General features: G+C 43.9%; 1 protein-coding gene across 1 annotated transcript; it reads left to right on the top strand.

The window, feature by feature from the left end:
* The first annotated feature begins 6,932 nt into the window (after positions 1-6,932).
* Positions 6,933-14,653, top strand: Prdm13 (PR/SET domain 13). The gene is made up of 4 exons (XM_027928087.2): positions 6,933-7,216; positions 8,721-8,852; positions 9,157-9,277; positions 12,903-14,653. Exons 1-4 carry the CDS (start codon positions 7,073-7,075, stop codon positions 14,651-14,653), a joined length of 2,148 nt encoding a protein of 715 aa, XP_027783888.2. The 5' UTR covers positions 6,933-7,072.
* The last annotated feature ends 9,448 nt before the right edge of the window (positions 14,654-24,101 follow it).

Genomic DNA, 24,101 nt, shown 5'->3' with positions numbered 1-24,101 from the left:
ATGCTTAGAAACTGTAACCCTCAAACACTGTTGGTAGGAATATAAAGTGGTATAGCCACTTTGGAAAACAGTTTGACAGTTTTTCCAAAAATTAAACATAGAATTATAATATGGCTCAGCAATTCTACTCCTAGGTATCCATCCAAAAGAAATAAAAACACACAAAAATTCTTGGATACAAGTGATCAAAGCAGTAACATTCATAATAGCAAAGAAGTGGAAACAATCCAAAGGCCTATGAACAGATAAATGGATGAATAAAATGTGATATATCTACAAAAGGGGATATTATTTATTCACAAGAAGAATAATGTTCTAATGCATGTTACAACATGGATGAGCCCTCCTATAGATTGAATGTATCCCCTAAATTTTATGTATTAGAGACTTTGTCCCCAAAGTCACATGTTGGTAGCATTTGGAGATAGGGCCTTTGGAGGTAATTAGGATTAGATGAGGTCATGTGGGTAGGACTTCTGTGATACCATTAATGACTTTATTAAGAGCGAGGGGGGCACCCCCCAGGCTAGCAAACTTGTCTTACCCCCATGAGACAGTCCCCATGAGCAAGAAGGATCTCACCAGCCCCAATATTAATCTTCCCAAACTTCAGAATTGTAAGTCCTAATGGACATCTTTTCTTTATAAATCACCCACTCTCTGGTATTCTGTTACAGCAACATAAAAAGGACTAAGACAAATCCTGAGAAATTTAGGCTAAGTGATATTATCCAAGTCACAAGATATCACATATTGTATGATTCTATTTATATGGAAATGTCCAGAATAAGCAAATCTTTGGAGACAGAAAGTATACTGGTGATTGCCTAGTACTGGGGAAATTGGGGACAAATGGAGAATGATAGTTAATGGGTATGGGCTTTTTTTCTGAGAGGAAGTGTGAAAACACTCTTAAATAAATTATGGTAATGTTTTTACATCCCCGTGAATATACTTTTAAAAAATATTGAATTGTATACCTCAAATGTATGCCATGGGAATTTGTATCTCAACAAAGTAATTTTAAAAAGAAAAAAAGTTTAAATGTGCATTAAAAAGTTTCATGTCAGGATTATGTATGTGTTTGAAAGGTTATCTGAATATGAGTCACTACTTTAAAATGAAGGATATATAAAATTTCAACATGATTTTGGGAAGTTAAATATGGGCACAAATAACATGAGCATGAATAACATGAGTGATAGTGTTGCATCAGACAAACAGATACTTAGCAGTGACACTAAGGTCAGGTGCACACCTGTAATCCCAGTGGTCTGGGAGGCTGAGACAGGAGGATCTTGAGTTCAAAGCCAGCCTCAGCAAAAGGTAGGTACTAAGCAACTCAGGAAACCCTGTCTCTAAATAAAATACAAAATAGAGCTGGGGATGTGGCTCAGTGCCAAGTGCCCCTGAGTTCAATTCCCCTGTGCCCCTCCCCACAAAAAAGAGATTTTTAGCTTTGGACCTGAATTTGATTCTTAGTTGTGGAAGGAAACCCCCTGTCTCTCAAACACAAATGTACAAGTTTTTTTATTTTATTATTTATTATTTTTAATTACAAGGTGGAGAGAAAGAGAGAGAAAATGTTCCACTCATAAATCACCACTAAGATCTCTCTTGTCCTTTTGTCACATAGTCATCCTCCTTTCCCAGAATTTGTGATTGGAGAACACAGCTTTTCCACCACAGCTAAAGCAGGAATTGGGGATTCTGGATTCTGTGGTCAATAGGGATCCCCAAGTGAGTTTGGGAGCCTGACCCTGAGCAGGAATTTATTATAGAAGTTACTAGATATTATCCCTTTCCCAAATCTTCACGTCACCTTCCTTTTCCTCTTTTCCCCTTGCCCTTATGCATGTTAATTAAAAAAAAAATCTCACAAATAAATTTTGATTGGAAATATATTCTTAGCATACCAAATCCAAAATGATACCAAAAAGGATATAAGAAGTCTCCCTCCTACTCTCTGCTCAGACACCCAGAGTCTCCCATTTGTCCAAAGAATTCATGTTTTTATTTCATTTAAACAAACTAGAAAACCAATGAGGAAATTTTGGAAGTATCTGCTCTCTCCTACTTTCTTTCATTCAGTGTTCACCTGTTCTTTCTGGCTTTTAAGCTCCTCAGGAGCTTAAAAAAAAAAAAAAAAGGCTGTCACTGATATCTGCTTAGACAACTGTTTCAGCCTTAGTTTCATGTTAATTTTTCAACCTTTAAAAAGAGAATGTGTCACTTCAGCCCAGAGACCCAGTTCTGGGTGGAGATTTACAGGCACACTATATATCTACATGCCCAACCTGAATGTCTATAAATACTTATCATTATGATTGTGTTCCACATAATGTGCATATCACACACATACACACATCAGGAAATATTTTCATTGATTTCCATTAGTGTAAAGTTATTTTTTAACATACAGCAGATAATAAACGTTTCTTATGCAACTTCCCTCCCCTATTTCAAGTAACAAGTTGTGTTATTATTTTAATAAAGGGTATATTCTTTGGGGGTGAGGGAGGGAGCAAAGAAATAAAGCCCAGATTTTCAAGGGAAAGGAAAAAGGAAAGGGGGGGGGGGAAGGTCTGGGAATCTCAAGAACATCTTTATTTCGCCTTTTAACTCCCCGCCTTTCTGATTAAAGAGTTCAGACCTGCTCCCCCGCCCGCGTTCAATTATCCCCAGCATCTTTTCTCAGAAGCTGTCACCTCCACTTGCTGAACCATAGCCCCATCGGGAGCCATTAGCCCGGTTCTTTCCGTTTCACTTTTCTTTCCTCAGTTTCTCCCTGCAATCTTTATAAATCTCTCTTGGAGGAGGAGTGTCCAAGCGGGTGGAAGTCTGAACACAATGCAACCTGAGAATTTCTGTCACTCTCTGCATATGCTCCTAAGTGCTTTAATCCCAATTAGGGGCGGCTGACACACGGTCCTATTCATTCCCATCAGCTCTTGAATACATTTGCCTAGAAATGAACTTCACAAATAGAGGCGCTCCTAAATGTGCCCAACAGCAAGGAAAATCGAATTGAGTGCGGGCTCATTCGGCAGAGGCCGGCAGAGAAGCGCTGAATGTGGAGGTGCCCCGAGACATTGCAATTCAGCAACATGCTCGCTGACTTTTCTTTGCACCATGTCAACCGAAAGAACCAAGAAATAAGTTGGGGAACTCCGGTTAAAAGGCAACTTGAGAGGGACTCTGAATACTTTTATTGAGCCGTTTCCAATGGAGGACTTTAAAAAAACAACAAAAAAGGCACCACAAAACCCACCAGTGGTGTCCCGGCTGCGTCCTTGGCTGCGAGTTTGGAGCCTCCCGACCGCCGCACATCCACCGGCCACGCAATTAAGGGGGAAAATAGCCCGGTCGCCGGCGTGTCATCTGGTGGCGTTCCCAGAGTCCGTCGCCACCGCCCTATTCAGACCCAGCCTTAATGTCCCACCCGCGCCTCGGGGGCCGCGCAGCTGGTCTGCACTGACCTGCGGCCCGGCCGCTGCTGACACCCTCGGGGGGCGCGTCCCAGGCCACCTCAACCCCCAACTCTGCTACTGAACTCCAGGTCTCCAAGCCCCTGTCTCCCCTTAGGCCTTGACTACAGTAGCTGATTCTGAGCCTCCTCCTCTATCCCGGATTCTGGACTTAAGGCCCCCGCGATGTGGGCGGAGTGTTGTTTGGTGACTCCCCAACAACCCCGTCCCCAAGGCCCAGAGCTCTAATGGGGGACAGCCACCTTCCCCTCCGGGAACCCGAAGCCCAAGGCCTTCGCGCTGCGGAGACCTGCAGCTCCCACAGAATGCTGTTCTGAAAGGAATGGCTCATCTCAGCCCCGAACTCCCTGGGAGGCTCTTTTCTCTAGGCGGAGCCCAGTCTGGTCACACGTGCTCGGCGCCTCAGCATTCTAACTCCGTCTTGGGATGCGACTACTCTCAGGCGGGGACTGCTCCCTAACACAGCAGGTTCTGAAAGCAGCTTGGTGGTTGGATTTAGCTCCCCGCAGTCTGCACCTCCAGCCAGCGACTGCTCCACAGCATCCACAGCTCATTAGGGGCAACCTGTTACTGGGGGCCCGAAGCCGTGCTCGCGCGGTTCTGCAGTGGGCTGAGCCAGCAGGACCGCCCCAAAACCAGACTCCCCCGCACCTCGGTGTAGGAGGGATTTCGCTTTAACAGGGCCTCTGGATGCCCATTTAAAAAGTCGATAAAAAAGCCGAGTGGAATGTTTTGATTGAGTCTCAACATTGTCTTTGAATAAGACTGAGACCATGTAATTAATGTGTCTTTTTAATAAGGGACAATACGGCCGTTCAAGCTATTTAATTTCATTTAATTTTCCATCCCATTTGCTGCACAGCCCGCTTTTACTTTTAACACCCAGCCTTTCACGGCCCATCTTGCTCCACTGGGCACATTAGATTGGTTTCACCCTTGCTTTTTAGGGGAGGAAAAATAAAAGAAAATGTGTTCCTTTCCTCCTTTGTGGACAATTTATTTCACTTGGGGAACTTCAACTCTGAGCCACAGGACAGAATAAAACTCGGCGAGCTGGTGTGAATGCCTCTGGCGCAGTCTCTTTCTTCTCGTGGAGCTGGGAACCAGTCACAATTGGCTATATTAATAAATAACTTTCCTCACAGTCGGCCTTTACATGGTCCTATTGATAAAATTGTTCGCGTGTCGTTCACGCTTTTTCACTCATTAAGGAGGGCTAGGGAGGCGCACCGAACCCAGGCTCCGCGCTCGCCCCTTCCCGCTCGCAGTGCTGGTAATTTAAACTGGGTGTCATCCCGGAGTCGCCAGGCCAGAGGTTAGAGGGACATGTTCATGGCTTAAATTTATTGCCCTCGACACTTGGAGAGGCTTCCTCTCCGCCTCCCCTCCCCCAGCTTTTGCCATTCATAGGCCGCCAGATCAAAGGCTCCCTCTTCTCTCTCCAGGGTATCCTTCTCCTGTAGAGGGGCCATTGGAGAGTTAAGAGGAAAACTTAGTGGCACTGAGCAAGGTGTGGTTGTGTGGTCAGAAGGGCAATAGCAGTGTGGCCACTCAGACCAGGGAAGCTGCTCTTCCCTCTCTCAGCAGCAATTCTACCTAGATCCTGGAGTTAACTCTGTGTCTCTCCGTGTGTTTGTCTGGAGATGCTTAAATTTGACCAGGTCTGGATTCTCTCATCAATGCAAACTATGACTTTTGGGTTTTTCAGTAACATAATTACTGGCTGCCACAAACGGAGGTGAACAGCATAGAAGAAGCCAAGGATCTGTTTGCATCCAACATTCCCATTTTACAGATCAGGAGAGTGAGGCTATAAAGCAATTCACTGCAGGTTTCCGGAAGTCTTGAGTGACAGAGGACAGAATGATTCTGAGTCTCCTCACCTTGCCAGTATGGAAACACAGGTTTCCAACCAGGAGAGCTGCATTGAACTTCCTCTGACAAACTGCATAGTTACAGGTGGCTTGCCACGCTGTGTCTTGCCCTCCTTGTTAACCAATTAGTCCTGCTTGCTCGCGGTCAGAGAATTGCACTTTCCTTGGTCAAATCCATGTGAAGACACTAGTGTGGGTGCTACTCAGTGTGGGTACTCCTCTGCCCCTTTATTCAGTAATTAGTCTTCCGATATCCTGCGGGAAATCCAGTATTACTCGCGGCTCTCCCGGAATTGCGTGGGGTCAACTGCTGCCTGCGTAGCATTTGGGGGAAGACTCCTGGGACTAGTAGTGAGCAGCAGATGCCAGGAGAATTGTCAAAAATATCTGATGAACAATGTACACGCACAAACAGATAGATATCTTCCCTAAAAGAAAAGGGGGAGCATTTGGGTTTAACTCGGAAGTACATGTCTTGTTAGTTGACAAACCGTGCATAAGCAGGTTTGGTCCATAAGCCCGAACCTCGGTCCTTTAAAAGGCTATGATGTTCTTTTTGTTTTCTCTTATTTTTAAAAAGTAATATCCAGTTTGTTGATTCTAGGGATGCTAGTCCAAGGACTTTGTTCCAGTTTTAAACTTAAAAGCAAAAACAGTGTTTGAATTTATAGGAGTTGGCATGTGGGGGTGATGTGTTTAATACTCTGGCCCGCATCTTCAATCCTGGAGCTCTGTCCACCGTAGGGGATCATAAGGCTTGACTCAAAAGGCTTGCCGTTCTGCAGAGAAAGTGCGGGCCCCAAGTACGCCCAAGAACAGTGCTGCACAGATGACCTGGCCTTCTCAAATTGGACTGGAGGTTTCATATTTCGGGGTGTAACGGGGCAGAGGGAACAATTAAAGCTGTTCTAAATAGATGACTGGCTTGAACCCAATCCCCTGAAATGGTAATATGGTCGTTATTTAAAAAGTGTAGGTATTTTCTGGTGTTTTCCCATCAAGTACCTGCCTAATTTCTGTATGGCACACGCCAGAAATCAATAGAAGTTAACAAGTCCTCCAAACAGTCCCCATCTCTTTGTTTAATCTCCTTTACAATAAAGCCAAAGGGAGAGAATTAAAAATCTTTGAAGTAGACCAAGGCTCAAAGGAATCAGCCAAGTAGACTTAAAGTAGTCACTTATTTCCCAAAACTGGTTTGTCGGTGAACAATAAAAGGAAGTAAAATTTATGGAGAAATTATACAGTGGATTTGTCACTTAAAATATCGTAACTGTCTCTGGGACAATACCCCATGCTGAGGATTAATGGTCCCGCCGGACCTTTGATTCACCAGCGCCTTTTCTTCGCCCTTGACAAATTGGATTTTTAGGAATGGGAAGGTCGCCTGGACCATTGTGTGCTAGCCATTCAGAGGCCTCGATTATGCAGGGGGCTGAGGGAACCACTCCATGTGACCCTCTCGGGTGGGACTCTGCAGCTGCTTCGCAGCGCAACTCTCTCACCAAACTCCGCGCCCTTGCGCTCACGGTGCCAAAAGGCGCCCGCCCGGATTGAAAAGGCGCAGTGCATGCCCGGCCGCGTCACTCCGCAGGCGGAGGACGCACGTCGGGGCGCGGCTCCCTGGCTAGCACGCGGCTCTGGCTCTGTCACTTGCGCCCTGAAGAGGACCCGGCGCGCCCCAGCGCCTGCCTGGCGGCGGTGGCAACAATGCATGGAACCGTTCGCGCCCCGGCCACCAGCGTGAGTGCAGACTGCTGCATCCCCGCCGGCTTGCGCCTCGGGCCGGTCCCCGGCACCTTCAAGCTGGGCAAGTACCTGTCAGATCGCAGGGAACCCGGGCCCAAGAAAAAGGTATTGGCCATTCCGACCTTTGCCCCCTGTCACTCGCCCTACCTTTGCCCTGACTCAGAAAAGGGGTAGGGAAGGGAAGTGGCCGAACGGGGATTGATTTTTTTACCTACTAATTTTGCCAAGTGGAAGGAGATTACGATTATTACTAGCAAGTCTCCCTGAGAGCTGGACGCGGGCCGGGCTGAGGGGAGAGGGCATGCCTGAGAGGGTGCAATCCCGGGTACGGTGCACCAGGATGTACGTGGTGGGATCACTAGGTTTGGGTTCCCCAAAGCTCTGGAGTGTCTTCAGTTAGGTTTTGGACCGCCACCACCATAACCCGACTCGGATCCTTCCCTCTTTCTGCTAATGTACACTTCCTCTGTCTAGGACTTTTCTTCCCTTCTGTATGATAATTTGAGACTTACATTTGTCTTAATTTAATTCCATTTCCTCTGAAAAAAATCACTGGGAGGCTCTCAATCCCTGGAAACTTCCCAGATTTTTCTTTTCTCCGATTTACTTGTGGGTTTGAGGAAATGGAGAGAGGGTGAGCCAGGTGGTGGTTCTGACGCAGGCTCTGAAAGATGGGGCTCCTACCCGCATCGGACTCCTTGTCTCCTTGCCTACTGCCCGGCTCTGAGAGTACAAGGTCCCAACCCAGAGGCGCCAGGGCCAAACCGCTAGCTCTGACTCCCAAACAGTGTCATGATCCCTGACCAGAGAGGAAATTTAAAGGCTCTCGCCTACCCTGGGGGGCTTCCTAGCGGCCAAAGGTTGGCAAAACAGCGTTCAGGAAATGAAAGCCTTAGTCTGGCGGAGAAGGAAGGACCTTGACTTTAGCCGCTGCCTAGAGTTTTCATATAAGAAGTATCTCCGGTGTCCAGCTAACCCGACCGCATCTTGCTCCTGGCACAATCAACCGTCTTGCCCTCAACTCAGTCTAAACCCGAGTTTGACGCATACCACACCTTCCTCTTTAAACGCAATTTAATTGCTTTTAAATGACCGGCTAGCTACAGGCAAGATTTTTCTGCTTGTGCTTTGTTCCTAGAATTTCACTGCAGTTCTTGCTTGCACCTAGGTTGCTGTCAGCGAAAACTGGGAGGCGTGAGAGATGGGGAAGAGAGTAGGGAATGCTCTGCATCCTGGGATAGTCTTATGAACGGTGCCACTCTAGTGTTAGGGATGCTCTCTGAACAGCAAGTGGGAGAGATGGAGCATGTCTTGGTGCAAGATGAACCCAGGCGCTCAGGAAGAATGTCCTTATCCCACCCTGTGTTGCCAAGATGTGTGTATGTGTGTGTGTGTGGGGGGGGGGGGTGGCGTTGGGGGTTTTTACTAGCCAGCCTTTCTCCATCCTTCAGTCTAGAACCCTTAGGAATTAACCTCCTCCCAGCAGCCCATGTCTCTTCTGACCAGAGAACACATCTTCCTGAATCGGGTGGGGTGGAGCATAAACTTTTCTTCTGGGTTGTGGGTCTGTCCGTGGCGCGTGGGAGAATGACCACTGCTTGTGTTGCAGGTGCGCATGGTGAGAGGGGAGCTGGTGGACGAGTCGGGGGGCTCCCCTCTGGAGTGGATAGGGTTAATCCGGGCAGCCAGGAATTCCCAGGAACAGACTCTGGAAGCTATTGCAGACTTACCCGGAGGACAGGTACTACTACGGGGGCTCCCCTCACCCCTGCCAAATTCTATTTATCTAATTGTTCCTATGATAGTCAACAATATAAAGAGCAAAGCACTGTAGCTGTAGGTCTTGTTAAGGTGGCCATCTCCATAAAGTCAATATTATCGTATTGTTTTTCCATTTGAAGGATGAAGGAAGTGAGGTTCAGAGAGATTCAGTAGCTTCTCCAGGGTTTCACAGCGTCAGAGTTAGGATTTGAACCTTTCTTCTCAGTTGCATTTTACCTTCTTATCCAGGAAATGACCGAACTTTCCTATTCCTTGCATCCCAGATCTTCTACCGAGCACTTCGAGATGTCCAGCCAGGGGAAGAGCTGACCGTGTGGTATTCCAACTCCTTGGCTCAGTGGTTCGACATCCCTACAACAGCGACTCCAACACACGACGAGAAAGGTATGACCTCTAAGAAGGCCTCCAGGGCCCATGGGGGTGGGCCAGACTCCAGCCCTCTTTAGTTCCCCATACTTGAAGGGCTTTTCTTTCTGTGTAAACTGAGTTTACACTCCCTGCCCTTGCTTAGGCAGAGAGGAGACCTCATCATTACCTTCTTAAAATCAACAGTAAAAGGTAACAACAAGGACATAATCTGGCTCATCATGGCAAGGAAAATACTCAGTGAACTTTATAGAGTCATCCTTTCCCACTACATATCCAAAGCCACAATTTATTTACTCAATTAAGATTCAATGAAGAGGTCTTAAAATATTGTTACAGTAATTATGTCATGAGTTCCAGAGAGCATAGCTCAAACCTGAAAACCTGGAGTGCTTTTTACAAGGTGGAAGGGCATCTTTTCACTGGTTTTCCAGGAGAGCAATATATTCTTACAGCAATTTAGAAGCTTTACGGTATTCACAACTGGTCAGTTGGCAGGTACTAAGGCCGTTCAGTTTAAATCGTTTTTATTCATTTCCCCCTCCCTTCTTAAACTGAATCTGGGATGTATCCCAGTTTCTTCTCAGATTTATTTGATCTCTTCCAAAGCCAAGAGCGGATTTATGCAAATTAAGGTGCAGTAACTAAAGAGAAAAACATTCTCAAACCTTCCGTAGAACCAACTGAAGAATACTTCCTGGGGAAAGAAGACTGGGAGGTGCTAAAACATTTGAGGTCTTGAGATTCCCTTTTCATACATAAATCTTCCAAGCTTGCTTCCCCCCCACCTCCTCCCTCTTGTCAGTTATTTTAGTCTATCTGTAATTTCTCCTAAAGATCTATTTTTTATTTAGGGTCAATATAATGACTGCTGTGAAATATTTTAACATAATCCCCTGAGATTCTGCTCAATCTCATTCCTTTAGAAGTACATGCAAATAAATTAATAAAAATGTGAGAAATACTTTATGAATAAGACAGAATGAAGTTTATTTCACTTCAAAGCATCTCTGTCCTCTGTAAATTAATTCCATTTATTTTGTGAATAGATTTACATGAAATATATTCATAAAAATTATCCTAATGTAATTTGTTCCTTGCACCACATTATCAAATTCTTTTGTCAACTTCTTTCAGCAAAAGAGAAACATAAGAGCCCTACAGTACAGAACTCTCAAATTTGCCACTATAGAACAATTAGGAGGGTTACTGGCTTTTATACACAGAACACTCTTCTTTAGGCTCTTCCAAATAGTACAAAAGCAACTTGTTTGAATAGTGGCCTTCATGTTTTATTTCAGCCAATGGAGTTTATAAACATCAGATAACATAAAAAACGACACAATTTTTCTTTTGGGGAAGGTGTGGTCATTATGAACTTAACATTCCCAGCTTGGAGCTTCACCTCTTTAGAGTTACTTATGAATTCTGTGTTTATTTATGAGGTGTGTTTGATACACTGGTCATGAGTTGGATGTTAGAGTCTGTATAAGATGTCAATTAGGATAAGCTGAAAAGGAGTATTGAATCAAAAAAGACATTTTCCTTAAAATTTGGAAAGAGGAAGAAATACTTAGGGATGACTTCTATTTTTCCAATGCTGGCCAATTTCAGCAGGTTTCAAGTTCATAGTAAGATTAAGAATATTATAGCCCCTTTGTTTTAAGAGCAAAGCTTACTTGGCTTTGCATTGGCCAAGTCATTCTGGGGTGAACTCTGAAAACTCTCTTTAAAAAGAGGCATGAGAAAGAGGTTTTGAACTTTGGAGATTGATATTAAATCAATATACTTGCCAAGAAAATCCAGGAGATTATCCACCTCGCAAGATTTATTTTACATAGATGCCTAATACAAGGTAAATGGAATATTGAAATGGTTTTATCTAAGTCTTCTAAAAACAATTAGGATAGGGTCTCATCTTCCTCACCCCTTTTTTTCTTCCTGCTTTCCCTTAGCCTATGTTAGAATAAACTACTTCTCATTTGAACTTCCATCTTATCTAGGGGGACTAATTTTTATTTTATGCAAAGATAAAAGTTAATATACATAAAGAAAAAGGAGATCTAGATTTTTTAAAAAATTTTAAGTTGTTGATAGACCTTTATTTTTTATTTATTTATATGTGGGGCTGAGAATAGAACCCAGTGCCTCACACATGCCAGGAAAGTGCGATACCGCTGAGCCATAACCCCAACCCCTAGAAATTTTTTATTGTTATTTCTGTAGTAATGTTTTAAAAGTTTGAGCTGCTTGTATATAAAGAGGGAGAATTTAATTTTTCTATTAGATTTCGAGAGACTGACGTATACTTTGGATACTTCCTTGTGACTCAACTTCTTTCTCACAGACAACCTACCCTTCAGTATTATCAATCAACAATACTTTAAACTTAATTGCAAATCACTTTTATGTGTACAGAAATAACATGACCTTCTTGAGTGGAAATTAACTTCTATCTGATAAGAATCTGTTTCATACATGTATCTCTTGATTGTGGTCACAGGCCCTGCCAAAATTAAAAAATAATACTAATAATATAAAATAAAAAAATTGACAGCAGGTATGTACACAGTGCCTGGCAGAGAATTTTGCACTCATTAAAAGCTGAGTAAAAGCACAATATGTGCATGAATAGAAATGTCACTGTGAAACCCATTAATTTGTATGGTTTATTAATTCAGTCAATTAATATGACTGAATAATTATAATAAAAAGCTAAATATAACTATTTCACTCGTATTTATGTAACAAAACATAAATATATTCTTCAGGGACTTTACTAAGCTTGTATTTGAATTTCAGTTACTTAGGAATTAATTACCAGGTGGGACAACTGACAATGCAACATCATCCTTCTTAGAATATGATCATCCTTTCTAGAATATCAGGACGTAGAATTTTTTTCTCCCATCAAATTAAATGGGGTTAAAGAAGAAATTAAGATACAAATAATTTTGAAGAATGGCAAATCATAGTCCCCATGTGGTCCTTCAGTTGGTCACGCTCCAGGAAAACCTCAGGCAAAGTGTTTAAGGCTGGGAGGGGGTAAAAAGGGTGGGTAGTGGACACAAAAGACATTGTTCTATGAAAAGGAATGATTACATATGGCCCATACATACAGGATATTGTCTCGCCTGGTAATGAGGCGCTCACGACTATTAGATTGGCCTTTGTTCAGTGTATCCAAACTCCTTGACATACGCCACCTATTCTGCAAACGCCAACAGATGGGCCCAGGCACAGCACAGCCTCTACACTTGATTTAAAGCAACAGCTGCTCTCTGCTCTTCCCCTGCCAGCCTGCCTGAGCACTGCCCTTCCAAGGAAGATTTGCTAGGAAGGCCTGGAGGAAATCTTCGTTGGAAAGGCTCAGGTCACCTCTGTTAGTTATCCTCTGAGGTGTTCTAGATGATGGAGAAGGTGACAAAGGTTGACCATTTGGGTTTTTTTTTTTTTTTTTTTTTTCCGGGGCCCTTGATATAATGTGGCTACCAACTCATTCACCAAACCCCAAGAATACTACTACTCCTCCCACACAGCTGGTCAAAACCTGGGCTTTGCCTGGAATGCCTTGGCGCTTTCCTTCTTTCTCTCTGGTTTGTTCCCCTCTCATAAGGTCGCTTTTCCCTTCTTTTTTGCCCAGGGGAGGAACGCTACATTTGCTGGTACTGCTGGAGGACGTTTAGATACCCTAACAGCCTTAAGGCACACCTGCGTTTCCACTGCGTGCTCAGTGGCGCTGGGGCCCGCGCCTTCCTCCACCAGGAGAACGCAGCTCGCCAAGGCGCTGCCCCGGCGGCGGATGGCCTCGACCTCTCCCCGAAACCCAGTGCGGCTGACTTCGCCGTGCCGGCTCAGGCAGGCACTTTGCGGTCCCAATCACAGGCCGCGCAGACTCCCCAGGCCTGTGGGGCGCGGGAAAGCATCAAGCGCGAGGCCTCCTCTGTGCTTTCAGCCACTTCGCCACCCCCGGGCAAGTGGGGACTTCCCAAGAAGGGCAAAGAGCAGTCGGACCGTGCCCTGGACATGAGCGCGACAGCCCGAGCACACGGTCACTTCCTAGGCATTGTGGGGGGTTCCCCACCTGGTAGCGGCGGCCTGGCTTTCTACCCAGGTGTGCGTTCGGCTTTCAAACCCGCTGGTTTGGCCAGGGCGGCCGCTGCCTCGCATGGCGACCCCTACCGGGAGGAGGGAGGCGGCAAGCAGGGGGCTGGCCTAGCTTTGGGGAGGCTCCTGGGAGGAGGCCGGGCAGGCGGGCGCCCGGGGAGTGGGGAGAACCCGGCAGCGGGAGGAGCGGGCCACCACCATCACCACCACGCACACCACCACCATCCCAAGTGCCTGCTCGCAGGAGACCCGCCTCCGCCGCCTCCTCCAGGCCTGCCCTGCTCGGGTCCCCTGCGTGGCTTCCCTCTGCTCCCGGGCCACCCGGAAGAAGCTTCTGCCTTCAAGCACGTGGAACGTGCCCCGCCCGCTACCGCTGCGCTGCCGGGAGCGCGTTTCGCTCAACTGCCCCCAGCGCCCGGGCTACCCCTGGAGCGCTGTGCTCTACCACCCCTCGACGCGGGCGGGCTCAAACCCTATCCCGGTGGCGAGTGCAGCCACCTGTCCACCGTCATGCCGGCCTTTACCGTCTACAATGGGGAATTGCTCTACGGCTCACCGGCCGCTGCAGCTTATTATCCGCTCAAACTGCATTTCGGTGGGCTGCTCAAATATCCTGAGTCCATCTCCTACTTAAGCGGGCCTGCAGCGGCTGCGGCTGCAGCGGCAGCAGCCGCAGCTGCCCTGAGCCCCGCGGAGTTGGGTTCCCTGGCCAGCATTGACAGAGAGATCGCCATGCACACGCAGCAACTGTCCGAGATGGCGGCCGGGAAGGGTCGCGGCCGCTTGGATTCAGGAACGCTGCCGCCGGCCGTCGTGACGGCGGGAGGCGGTGGCAGCGGTGGCAGCAGTGGCGGTGGCACGGGTAAACCCAAGACGGGCCACCTGTGCCTCTACTGCGGCAAGCTGTACTCGCGCAAATACGGGCTCAAGATTCACATGCGGACGCACACGGGCTACAAGCCACTCAAGTGCAAAGTATGCCTGCGGCCTTTTGGCGACCCCAGCAATCTCAACAAGCACATCCGACTGCACGCCGAGGGCAACACGCCCTACCGCTGCGAGTTCTGCGGCAAGGTGCTCGTGCGACGACGGGACCTGGAGCGACACGTCAAGTCCCGCCACCCCGGCCAGACTCTGCTCGCCAAGGCAGCCGATGGCCCGGGCGCCGAGCCGGGCTATCCCCTGGAGCCTGGGGATCCCAAGAGCGACGACAGTGATGTGGACGTATGCTTCACTGACGACCAGAGCGACCCCGAAGCCGGGGGCGGCTTGGAGCGCGACTCATAATAAGCCTTCCCAGGAAGGGGCGGGGGGCGTGGACAGAGTAGGACTTGGAGCGGAGGTTCTGTTCTAGGAGGAGGGGAAACCCTGTTGGTCGGAAGAGGGACCTGACTGAGGAAGCCCTTATTTGGGGAGGGTGACAGACTGGAATGTGGAGAGGTCCCAGTTCGCGAGCAGAAACTCAACAAAAGTTCAGAGATGGCTTAAAGAAATTCAGCCGCCTGGCCAGTCCGCGGATAGTGGGTCTCTCTGTCCCCAGGCTTCTGGATTCCTTGGATAGCCCCACCCTTCCCCGCTTCACAAAACTGTCCTGCGGTCAGCTTTGGGGTTTAGGGACACATTAATACCAACCTTACAGCGTCCTCAAGGGCGCTGATTTTAACTGCCACGTATTTTTAAATTGTACTGTTCTGTGGAGAAATTGTGCCTTTTGAAACGACGCTTGTGTGAATTTTACATTAGCATTTCACTGCCTAGACAAGGCAGTAATCACAATTCAGTAGTTGTGGCATCTATATGCTTGTTTCCGTTTCATTTGTTCTCACTTTGCCGCAGTGAATATACAGTAGTAGCAGGTGTACAAATTGGTCAAGTTACAATTATTTATGAGAGAATAATGATAAATGTAAAATAGCTAAAGCATGAATCTAAAAGCACGCAATATATAAATTTAAAGAAAATATCCTACTTGTTAGAGTACAAATGTATATGCTGTTTTATAATGAATGATGTACAGTGAATACAGAATTTTGGTCTTGTTTCCAGTTTGTGCAATCTTTAAGAAAAATAAAGATACAAATGAAATTTTGTTCACATAGCAGTTTTAGAAGTAGATTAATTTGAAAACAGTTTTCCAGGAGTCTTCACAATAAAATAAGTTGTAGGACACGTGAGTATCTTGACTGTTCATAGAGTAAATGTTAATGTTGTAATAGGGAAATATACCATTTTATATATGCGTACTTCACAGGTTCCCAGGTAGCAGGCAGATAATTGGTTTCTGAAACCATTGTTAATCATGCTAAATGTTTTCATGCTTACTGAAAGAAGTTAAGGATCTTCAAGGAAACAACAACAAAAAACAAAACAAAACAAAACAAAACCCCAAATAAACAAAAATCACAACCAACCGCACAACCCTTTGTCAAAAAGAATTGTGGAACTGTAGGATCACTCTTTATTTCTTGTGTGTTTCATCTTGACAGAGTTTTCCTTGGGAGGCAAAAAAGGAAACTTGCTTAGTGCTTTTTATGATCCATACATTTTTGTATTCATTCAACAGATAGTAAGGGAGGAGCTATTTTGTTGGAGGGGCTGATATACTTGATTTACTTACCTACTCCCTAACCCCATGTGCTTCTTCCAATAGTCTTGTGTTGTCAGCATTTGATTCCATTTTACAGAAGAGAAAACATTCTTCGATGTCACTGGGAGGCCCATAACTAGAACAGCAAAGTTGGAAACAATGACTGCATTTGCTATTTTTAAACAATTAATGCTAGTTAATAGAAGGATATAAATTATATAATTTTGTGGAATAAAATTGGAAAGCAGAATCTCTCCTGCGTAGATATACTCTGGAGAAGATTACACTCTTAAAAGTGGAGGATCAGGCCCTCAATTAAGTTGATCCAGGTTGGTATCAATTTTCTCAGAGGCTGCTTCAAAGATTCTGGTAGGTCACCAAAGGATCTGGATATGATCCTGATGATTTAACTCATTTAAGAATATATGCATTTTCTTTGTTGAATCTTCCTGTTAAGAACAAACACTTTTCAGTCCATGGGTGGTTCCCTGGAACTTTTTCTGAAGCGTCACAGCAGGAGGCATCAGTGTGTGTGTGTGGGGGGGGGGCACGATTTTTATTGATGGTGATCGGCAAACAGATTTCTTGTAGAGAAAATTTATGCTGGGAATTATAGGTTTTTAGTGTCAGCTTACCAGAAAATGTTCGGAGTTGTAAAAGAAAGCCTGAATGGGGGAAATATGTGGATTATAAGCATAAACAATTAGGTGATAAAGACACTATCATTTATTGAGGACCTACTCTGCCAGATTCTTATGCTACTTGCAGTTTTATTCAAAGGAGGAGTTTTATTAAAAGTTTTATGCAAAGCATGAGTATGGGCTTAACCCATACTCATGAGTCCAGGGATGATTTTGCCATATAGGACTGGGAATAAACCCAAGCATTTGCTTGCTAAATGCGACAAGAGTTCTGATCTTCTCATCACCTGCGTAATATCATGGTCCTGTCCTTTGAAACAATTATTGCTTGAAACCAAATCCACCCTAATAGTGGAATATTGGAAAACTTTTGAAATCAGATCATGTAATTCCTCAGGGAAAGTCTGCCCAGATTTGAAACATCTATCAGCTCTAAAAGTATTAATCCCCACCAATCCATTTCCTAGCTTAGTACTAAGTCTTATCATTTTGTGTGAAAATAGCCCATAAAGAAAGAAAGTAAAAATAACTTGGTCAAAGGAAATATACTGAGAATTGATAACTGTTTAATAAACCCACCAGCCTTCTGTTTCCTCCTTTGTAACTTGTTATCTGATAGAAATTCTTAGCATAAATTCCAAAATAAAAATGAAAAATTGAATGTTGATTTAAAAAACTCTTAATTGCAGGTGGCCTTTGATAGCTCCTATATTTGTTCATGTAGATATATACTGTCATATGTAGTTAATACCATTATTCAATGGCCAAGTCAAATCAGCGATACATAGGAATATAATATTATTTATTTTAAGTGGCTCAGTTGAATTATGTTTCTCAGATTACTTCTTTCAGTTTCCTATCCCCTTCTCTCTCCATCCAATTGTTCTTATTTTGAAGGTAACATCAACTGAAGTTTCTGGGAATCTAACAATATTTTGTACCAAAAGATTTAAATAATAATAATAATAATAATAATAATAATAATAATAATAATGTCTTTTATAAGCAAAAGACACTAGATTGTCTGGACCTAGTTAATTTGGGCATTAAAATGTTTTATTAACCTAAATAAATCAGATACATCTGGGTTTTAGTCTTGCCTCTGCAACACTTACTGGTTTGGAATTTGGGGCTAGTCTCTATTGCCGCATTTTCATTTGTTAACGGCAAAATAAGCAATAGGGTAGTTTTGAACATTAGGCGGGTTGATGCAAGCAATTTGCTTAGAATCGCGCCTACAGGTATTAAGCTCTCAATATAAAATAACTCTAGCAATCCTTTGTGCTTTCAAGAACATCAACCTAAGGAGGCAAGGACTGGCGTATTTTTATATAATCATTAACACCTTTTTGCAGGGCACTAGTTCTTCTCTTGGTTCGCTGAGAACTCCCATTCACTTCGGTAAATAAATATAGGCCTTCGAAACTTCTTCAGATCCCTTTTCAGGATTATCTTTCCATTTCAAGCTCAGACGCCGGTTCGAAAATAGTTTGAAACGGTTAATTGCCTGGGAAGAATACTTCTCCCGTTTGTTTTCGCTAACTTTTGAAGTGCTTGGCTGGGCGGTGCGGGTTGAGCTGAAGCCAAAGCAGACAGTAGGGGCGAGCACTAATGCACCTCCTTCCCGAGCTGAGCAGAGCTCCAATAATCCGGGAGGAAGCAAGCCTTCATCTTCTCTAGGAAAGATACTGTTTAGATTTGAAGGGAGGATCAGTGGTTAGAACCGGTCCTGGGAACTGGGGGAACCTGAGTGGTGGCGCAAGTCGGGAGGCTCCAGAGCTGGGTGGGCGGTGTTTGTCTAAGTCTTCTTACTCCGAGAGCTCCCATTGGCTCATTTCTCGGAGGGCAGGTTGCTATTGGAGGCGGCCTGCAGCGCGCGAAGGTCTGGGCGACGCTGGGCGTCGCAGTTAGGGCCGCTCTGTCAACTGTTCAGCCTTCGTGAGCTTGCGAGCGGCTGGCTGTCTGTGCAGGTGGCAACCAATAATTTCGTTCTACCCGGAATGGGGGTTTTCGAGTTCTGGGTTGAGGCCAAAGTTTGGGAGTCTTAACGCGTTCAGGAGTACATTCCGGGGGCCCCAGGGGAAAGACAGACCCAGGAAAACCTGCGGCGCCCAGCTGGAGGCTGGGGCACTTCATCGTGAACCTCTCCCGGGTTAAGTGCTGCCCTCTGTGGCTGTGGGCTGCGGCACCAGCGCCGTGACCCCTCGCCATCTGCCACCCCCCCTCCCCGCCCCAAAGAGAAGAGGGCAGAGGCGCTGGCGCGGTCGGGAGGTCACACTTGACCCTTGGCCACCCAGGTGTGAATTTTGAAGGGGAGGACTCAACAGACGGCGCAGCCTGTGTGTGAAGGAGAGTGGCGCTCGTTCTGGGCTGGGTGACCTTCCTACAAAAGATGAAAGGAGAGCTTCTGTCATCTGCGACTATGGTTTAATTCAAATTAGGGGAAAACATGGAAACCATTGGAGGGTCTTTCTAAAAGAGACCAAAGTTGGGTGGAGTATATGCATACATGTAACCCCTTTGAATATATTGATTTTAAAGAGCAGTGTTTTAATTATTTGAATTTTTAACTTTTCATGTAAATAGATAAAAACTAAAGGCAAGTTCTTTAAAGAATATAAAAATTATGGCATAAAAGATTTTTGGTGATTTGAGTTAAACAGATTAAGAGAAATGTTTTCATGTAGACTGAGGAAACTGTTTAAAATATTTTAGACACCTAAAAAACATCCCCACTTTTTTAAAAAAACCATATACATTTTTGCATAATTTGATGTTGTGGGAAATGGTTGCAGTGTATTTCCTATTTTTAAAATGTTGGCAGTACAATAATGTTCCTGGAGGTTACTTTAAGTGGAGAATGATTTAAAATCCAATGTTCCATGGCAAGTTGTATTTGAATAGAAAGCCTTAGGTGGAAATGTCTTAAATGACAGGAGATATAGTGAGGAGAGATGCAATAGCAGATGACTTTACATAAGAACACAGTGAACATCAGAGATTGTTTTAAATATATATATTTTTTAATCCTTAAAAAAAGGAAGAAAGATAAGATAGTGTGTTTGACACTGAGCAGTTGATTCCTGAATTACCACCTTAAGGAAAATGGAAACATGACCAGCTCAGATTCAAGCTCACTTGAGGGCATTGGACCATAGCAGAATGCATCTGTGAGCAACAAAATGCTTTCAGGTATGCTAAAAGTCAATCCAATGAGAAATGAGTCAATGTGGGATGTCGCATTTTATAAGCTTATTTGTGATTTTCAGAAAGCAGGAGAAAGAAATGCCTTAGCAATCAAGAAAATGTAGCGAGAAGAAAATACATTAGGGAGTTTATGGGATAGGCTTTCTGAATTATTTAAAGTGAACATACTGAAATCTGGTTTCAGGGTATTATACATCTATAGGTATTTGTACATATATTCTGCCCTACATTGTTTCAAAAATTAATTTGTGTATTTCACCCTAAACTAGTAGTTTGGGACTTTGTGGTTTTGCATTGGCCAATATTCTCCTCAAAAAATGAGAAAAAAATGACTTTGCCTTAAGATTCTCTTAACAGTACTCATTTCATTAAATCTTCATAATCTCACTTAATCTTTATAGCAATCTATTTTACAGATAATGGAAATGAGGCTTATGTTTTACAGCCAGCTAGAAAAATTCCCCAGATTAATTCCTATTCCTGTTGACTCTACAGCCTCACTCTTAACATACCATATGCCCTCTTTAAAACACTATCATTTGATATAGGAGGTGTCCAGAAACTCAGTCTGAATTCTTTGTAACTGGATCCAATGAATGTTTCACAGGCTGATGATAAGATTAACTGAAAGATCAATGCATTCCCAGGCTTTTTAGCCGGGACCAGAGTTAAATTAAGGACCATCTTTGATTTGTTATATACTTGAAGTCATTTGAATTTTGGTATATTACAACTGAATTCAGTTTGACCTAACCTAGCTTGATCTTATTAAACACAAATATATGTATATAGGGGTGGGTCTAGAATGGGCTACCTGAGATGGTAAAGATCCTATGATATGATATGATATGATATGTTATGTTATGATAGTTTGATTCTGTTGAGAATTTCAGGACTACTGCACACTGCCAGAGAACTACCCAATTCCCAAGTTAGGACCTAAAAGTTTTCCCAATCTACTAGCATACCTTCACCTGGGGTATACAGTTCAGTTGATTTTAAAATTCTTTTCACATATAGCAGACTGGATTACTGGAGTCTGGGCCAGGTAGGTACAGAGTTGGGGCTCATTGGCTTGAAGCTGCTCAGCAGATGGTAGAACTAAGGGTGATCATGACCTGAGAAATGCAGAACTCAAAATAGAATTCCAGGCACCTTATCACTTGCAAGAGCCTGGCTGAGACAGAATCCTTTAGAATACAGTTGGAAGAATGGAACCAAGCTAGAACAAAAATATTGGGGTGGAGTAGATGATATAGAAAAGGAGGCCTTGAATAACTGGAAGCTGGATGTAGACATTGTCTTAAAAGTTAATTTTGCATTTTAAGTAGGTAATATCTCACATATTCAAAGGTCAAAACTAAATATGTATATATTTAGAAGTAAATATTTCTTCAGTTCTGTACATTCTTGGCAATCCATAGGTTCCTATCACAGATAGATGTAAGATGAAGCTCACTGGCAGGAGACCCTCATAAAACCTGTACTTAATTTTGTATTCTAAATTCTAAGATTTTTTTTTTCAAAACTAAAAAGTCTGGATCTGAACTTTATAACAATTGATTTTTACTTCTTATATACTTCTAGACTTTCTTTTTAAAGTGTTAACAATCAAAAATGGATATAATCATGTATGTGTGTGTGTGTGTGTGTTGTGTTGGGGATTGAATCCAGAGCCTTAAGAATGCTACACAAGTCCTCTACCACTAAGCCATGTCCCTAGCCCAGATAGATTTTGCCGCAGTCTGGCTGGGCACAAAATCAGGAGCCACTCACAGCCTTGTAGATTCAAACAGCAATTCTTTATTCCCGAACTCACACCGGCACTCTACAAACACGTTCTGGGGAAATCCACACTCTCCACCGGGCTCTGAATCCCAAATACTCTCTGAATCCCCTGAGAACTCAACGGAACTCAAGGCGCCTGAGGCAGCAGGATACGCCCTATTCCCAGCAGGAATCATCTTAAACCTGGAACCGCCCTAAACCAGGATGCCCTAAACCCCTATCTGCCCTAAACCCTGATCCACCCTAAACCCGGATCCGCCCTGGTCCTTGAGCAAGGTCACCTTTCATGCAAAGTCACTGCAAATGACCTGGGTCCACCATGGAGAGTCCTTCCTCTAAGCAACATGGAGTAGGCTGACAAAGAAATTGCGATGCGTCATTCCTACTTGGCAATGGCTCTCAGAAAGATTTATTTTTTTTTTGGCACCAGGGATTGAACCCAAGGGCACTGACCACTGAGCAACATCCCACCAGCCCTTTTATATATTTTATTTAGAGACAGGGTCTTGCTGAGTTGGTTAGGGCTAAGTTGCTGAGGCTGGTTTCAAACTCACAATCCTTCTGCCTCAGCCTCCTGAGCCTCTGGGATTATAGGCATGCACCACAGTGCCAGCCAGATAGATTCTTATTTTCCTCCCTATCTTAAAAATTTAATTTTGATGTTCTGTGTCTTCCTTCCTTCCTTCCTTTTAAGAAAAATTCTTTCTGGTGACTTTTCCATAACAATTTAAGGAGAGCTTCCTCATATTGTGTAGATGTGCACAAATTATTTAAACTGGTTCTCCTGTTATTTGTTTTCAATAATTCAGTGAATAACTGATTATACTAGGTGATTTTGTTGAAAGGGGTGCAGGCATAATCTAGAAACTGTGATTATTTTGATTGTGGTAGGGAGGGAGCCACTGAGAACACTGAGCTGGGGAGGACAGCATCAGAGCCAGACTAGCTTCTAGCAGGTGAATGATTGGCTGACTCCATAGCTTGGTCTTTCTCTCCATACTTGGAAGAGTCAGAGTCATCTTTAGTTCCCCAATACTCACAGCATTAGTGATTGAAACCCAGGGGGCTTTCCTGCTAAACTACATCCCTAACCCTTTTTCTTTCTTTTTAGTTTTGAGACACTCATTAAATTTCACGATTAGTTGCAAACTTGCAATCCTCCTGTCTTAGTCTCCAAGTCTCTGGGATTATGGGTGTATGCCACCACTCCTAGCCTCTTTTAGATTTCTTTTTTTTTGGGGGGGGGGCGTTGGGAGGTGCCAGGGATTGAACTCAGGGACACTCAACCACTGAGCCACATCCCCCAGCCCTATTATGTATTTTATTTAGAGACAGGGTTTCACTGAGTTGCTTAGTGCCTTGCCATTGCTGAGGCTGGCTTTGAAATTTTGACCCTCCTGTCTCAGCCCCCAAACCACTGGGATTATAGGCGTGCACTACTACGCCTGGCCCACTTTTAGCTTTTGACCATAGTCTGAATACAGTGAGTAGAACCTCCAAGCCATCTTATTCTTCTCTTGAGAATTTGACAAAGAATCTTGGGGAACCTTAGCTATAGCACTGAACTTCTCCAGGCCAAATGACAAAGGAGATTTTAATGTTAGGGTAATATGGAGAAAGAATGTGTTTTCATGCTCTTACATTTGAACTTTAAAGTTCTTTCCTAAGAAAACTATCATCAAATTTTGATTTCCCTATGATGAATACCATTTAAGAACACATTATATAAAACCATCTTTGGAATATGATTCAGATCCACATCTGTAACTAGATAACTGGAATGTGGGTCTATGGTGAGTAGCAGGTATTGAGCACAACCAACCCACACCAGTGGTAGAATATCGAGGTGCACTCCAGTAGGGAAACAAATGAATGCAAATGGGATGTACCCTGGCTACGGAACAAAGATGAAAATAACATTCACTTATAAATAAGTTTTCTGTGTTTGATGTAAACAGAATGACATGTGTTTTGCAGGAAGACCTCTATGACCTTAGGATGGTTATTGAATATATTACATGGGATTGCACATGTTTCTGATATTTTATCATCATCAGTGTATTGCATTAAATCTAAAAATATCAAGATTGTTAATTTTTAACTCATATAGAGGCATTTTAATTAATTTCCATCTTAGATGGTTTGAAAGTTAAGGTGAGAAACTCATACTGAAAGGTTAAATGCCCTGGAATAAAACTTGAATCTGGCACCTTGCTCTTAGATTAAGGAATAGCCACTTTGATAGAGTTCAGGATCAAGAGGAAGAAGACCGGGGCTGGGATTGTGGTTTAGCAGTAGAGTGCTCACTTAGTATGTGTGAGGCAGTGGGTTCAATCCTCAGCACCACATAAAAATAAATAAATAAAACAAAGGTTTTGTGTCCATCTATAGCTAAAAAATATTAAAAAATAAAAGAGGAAGAAGACCAACTTAATTTTGTCATTTATTGCTAACTCTGATCCTCAATCTAAACATTTGCTCAAACATGTGATGATTGATATATGGCTTTGCT

This window comes from Marmota flaviventris, chromosome 6 (assembly GCF_047511675.1).
Source record: "Marmota flaviventris isolate mMarFla1 chromosome 6, mMarFla1.hap1, whole genome shotgun sequence".
NCBI classification, from domain to species: domain Eukaryota; kingdom Metazoa; phylum Chordata; class Mammalia; order Rodentia; family Sciuridae; genus Marmota; species Marmota flaviventris.
The sequence above is the reverse complement of the archived record's forward strand: the minus strand, read 5'-3'. Positions and strand labels throughout refer to the sequence as shown.

Excerpts from the sequence above, each read along its gene's own strand:
- Prdm13 (XM_027928087.2), top strand. The coding sequence starts at position 7,073 with ATGCATGGAACCGTTCGCGCCCCGGCCACCAGCGTGAGTGCAGACTGC. Across the intron at positions 8,853-9,156 it reads CAGACTTACCCGGAGGACAG|ATCTTCTACCGAGCACTTCG; the intron begins GTACTACTACGG and ends CTTGCATCCCAG. Across the intron at positions 9,278-12,902 it reads TCCAACACACGACGAGAAAG|GGGAGGAACGCTACATTTGC; the intron begins GTATGACCTCTA and ends TTTTTTGCCCAG.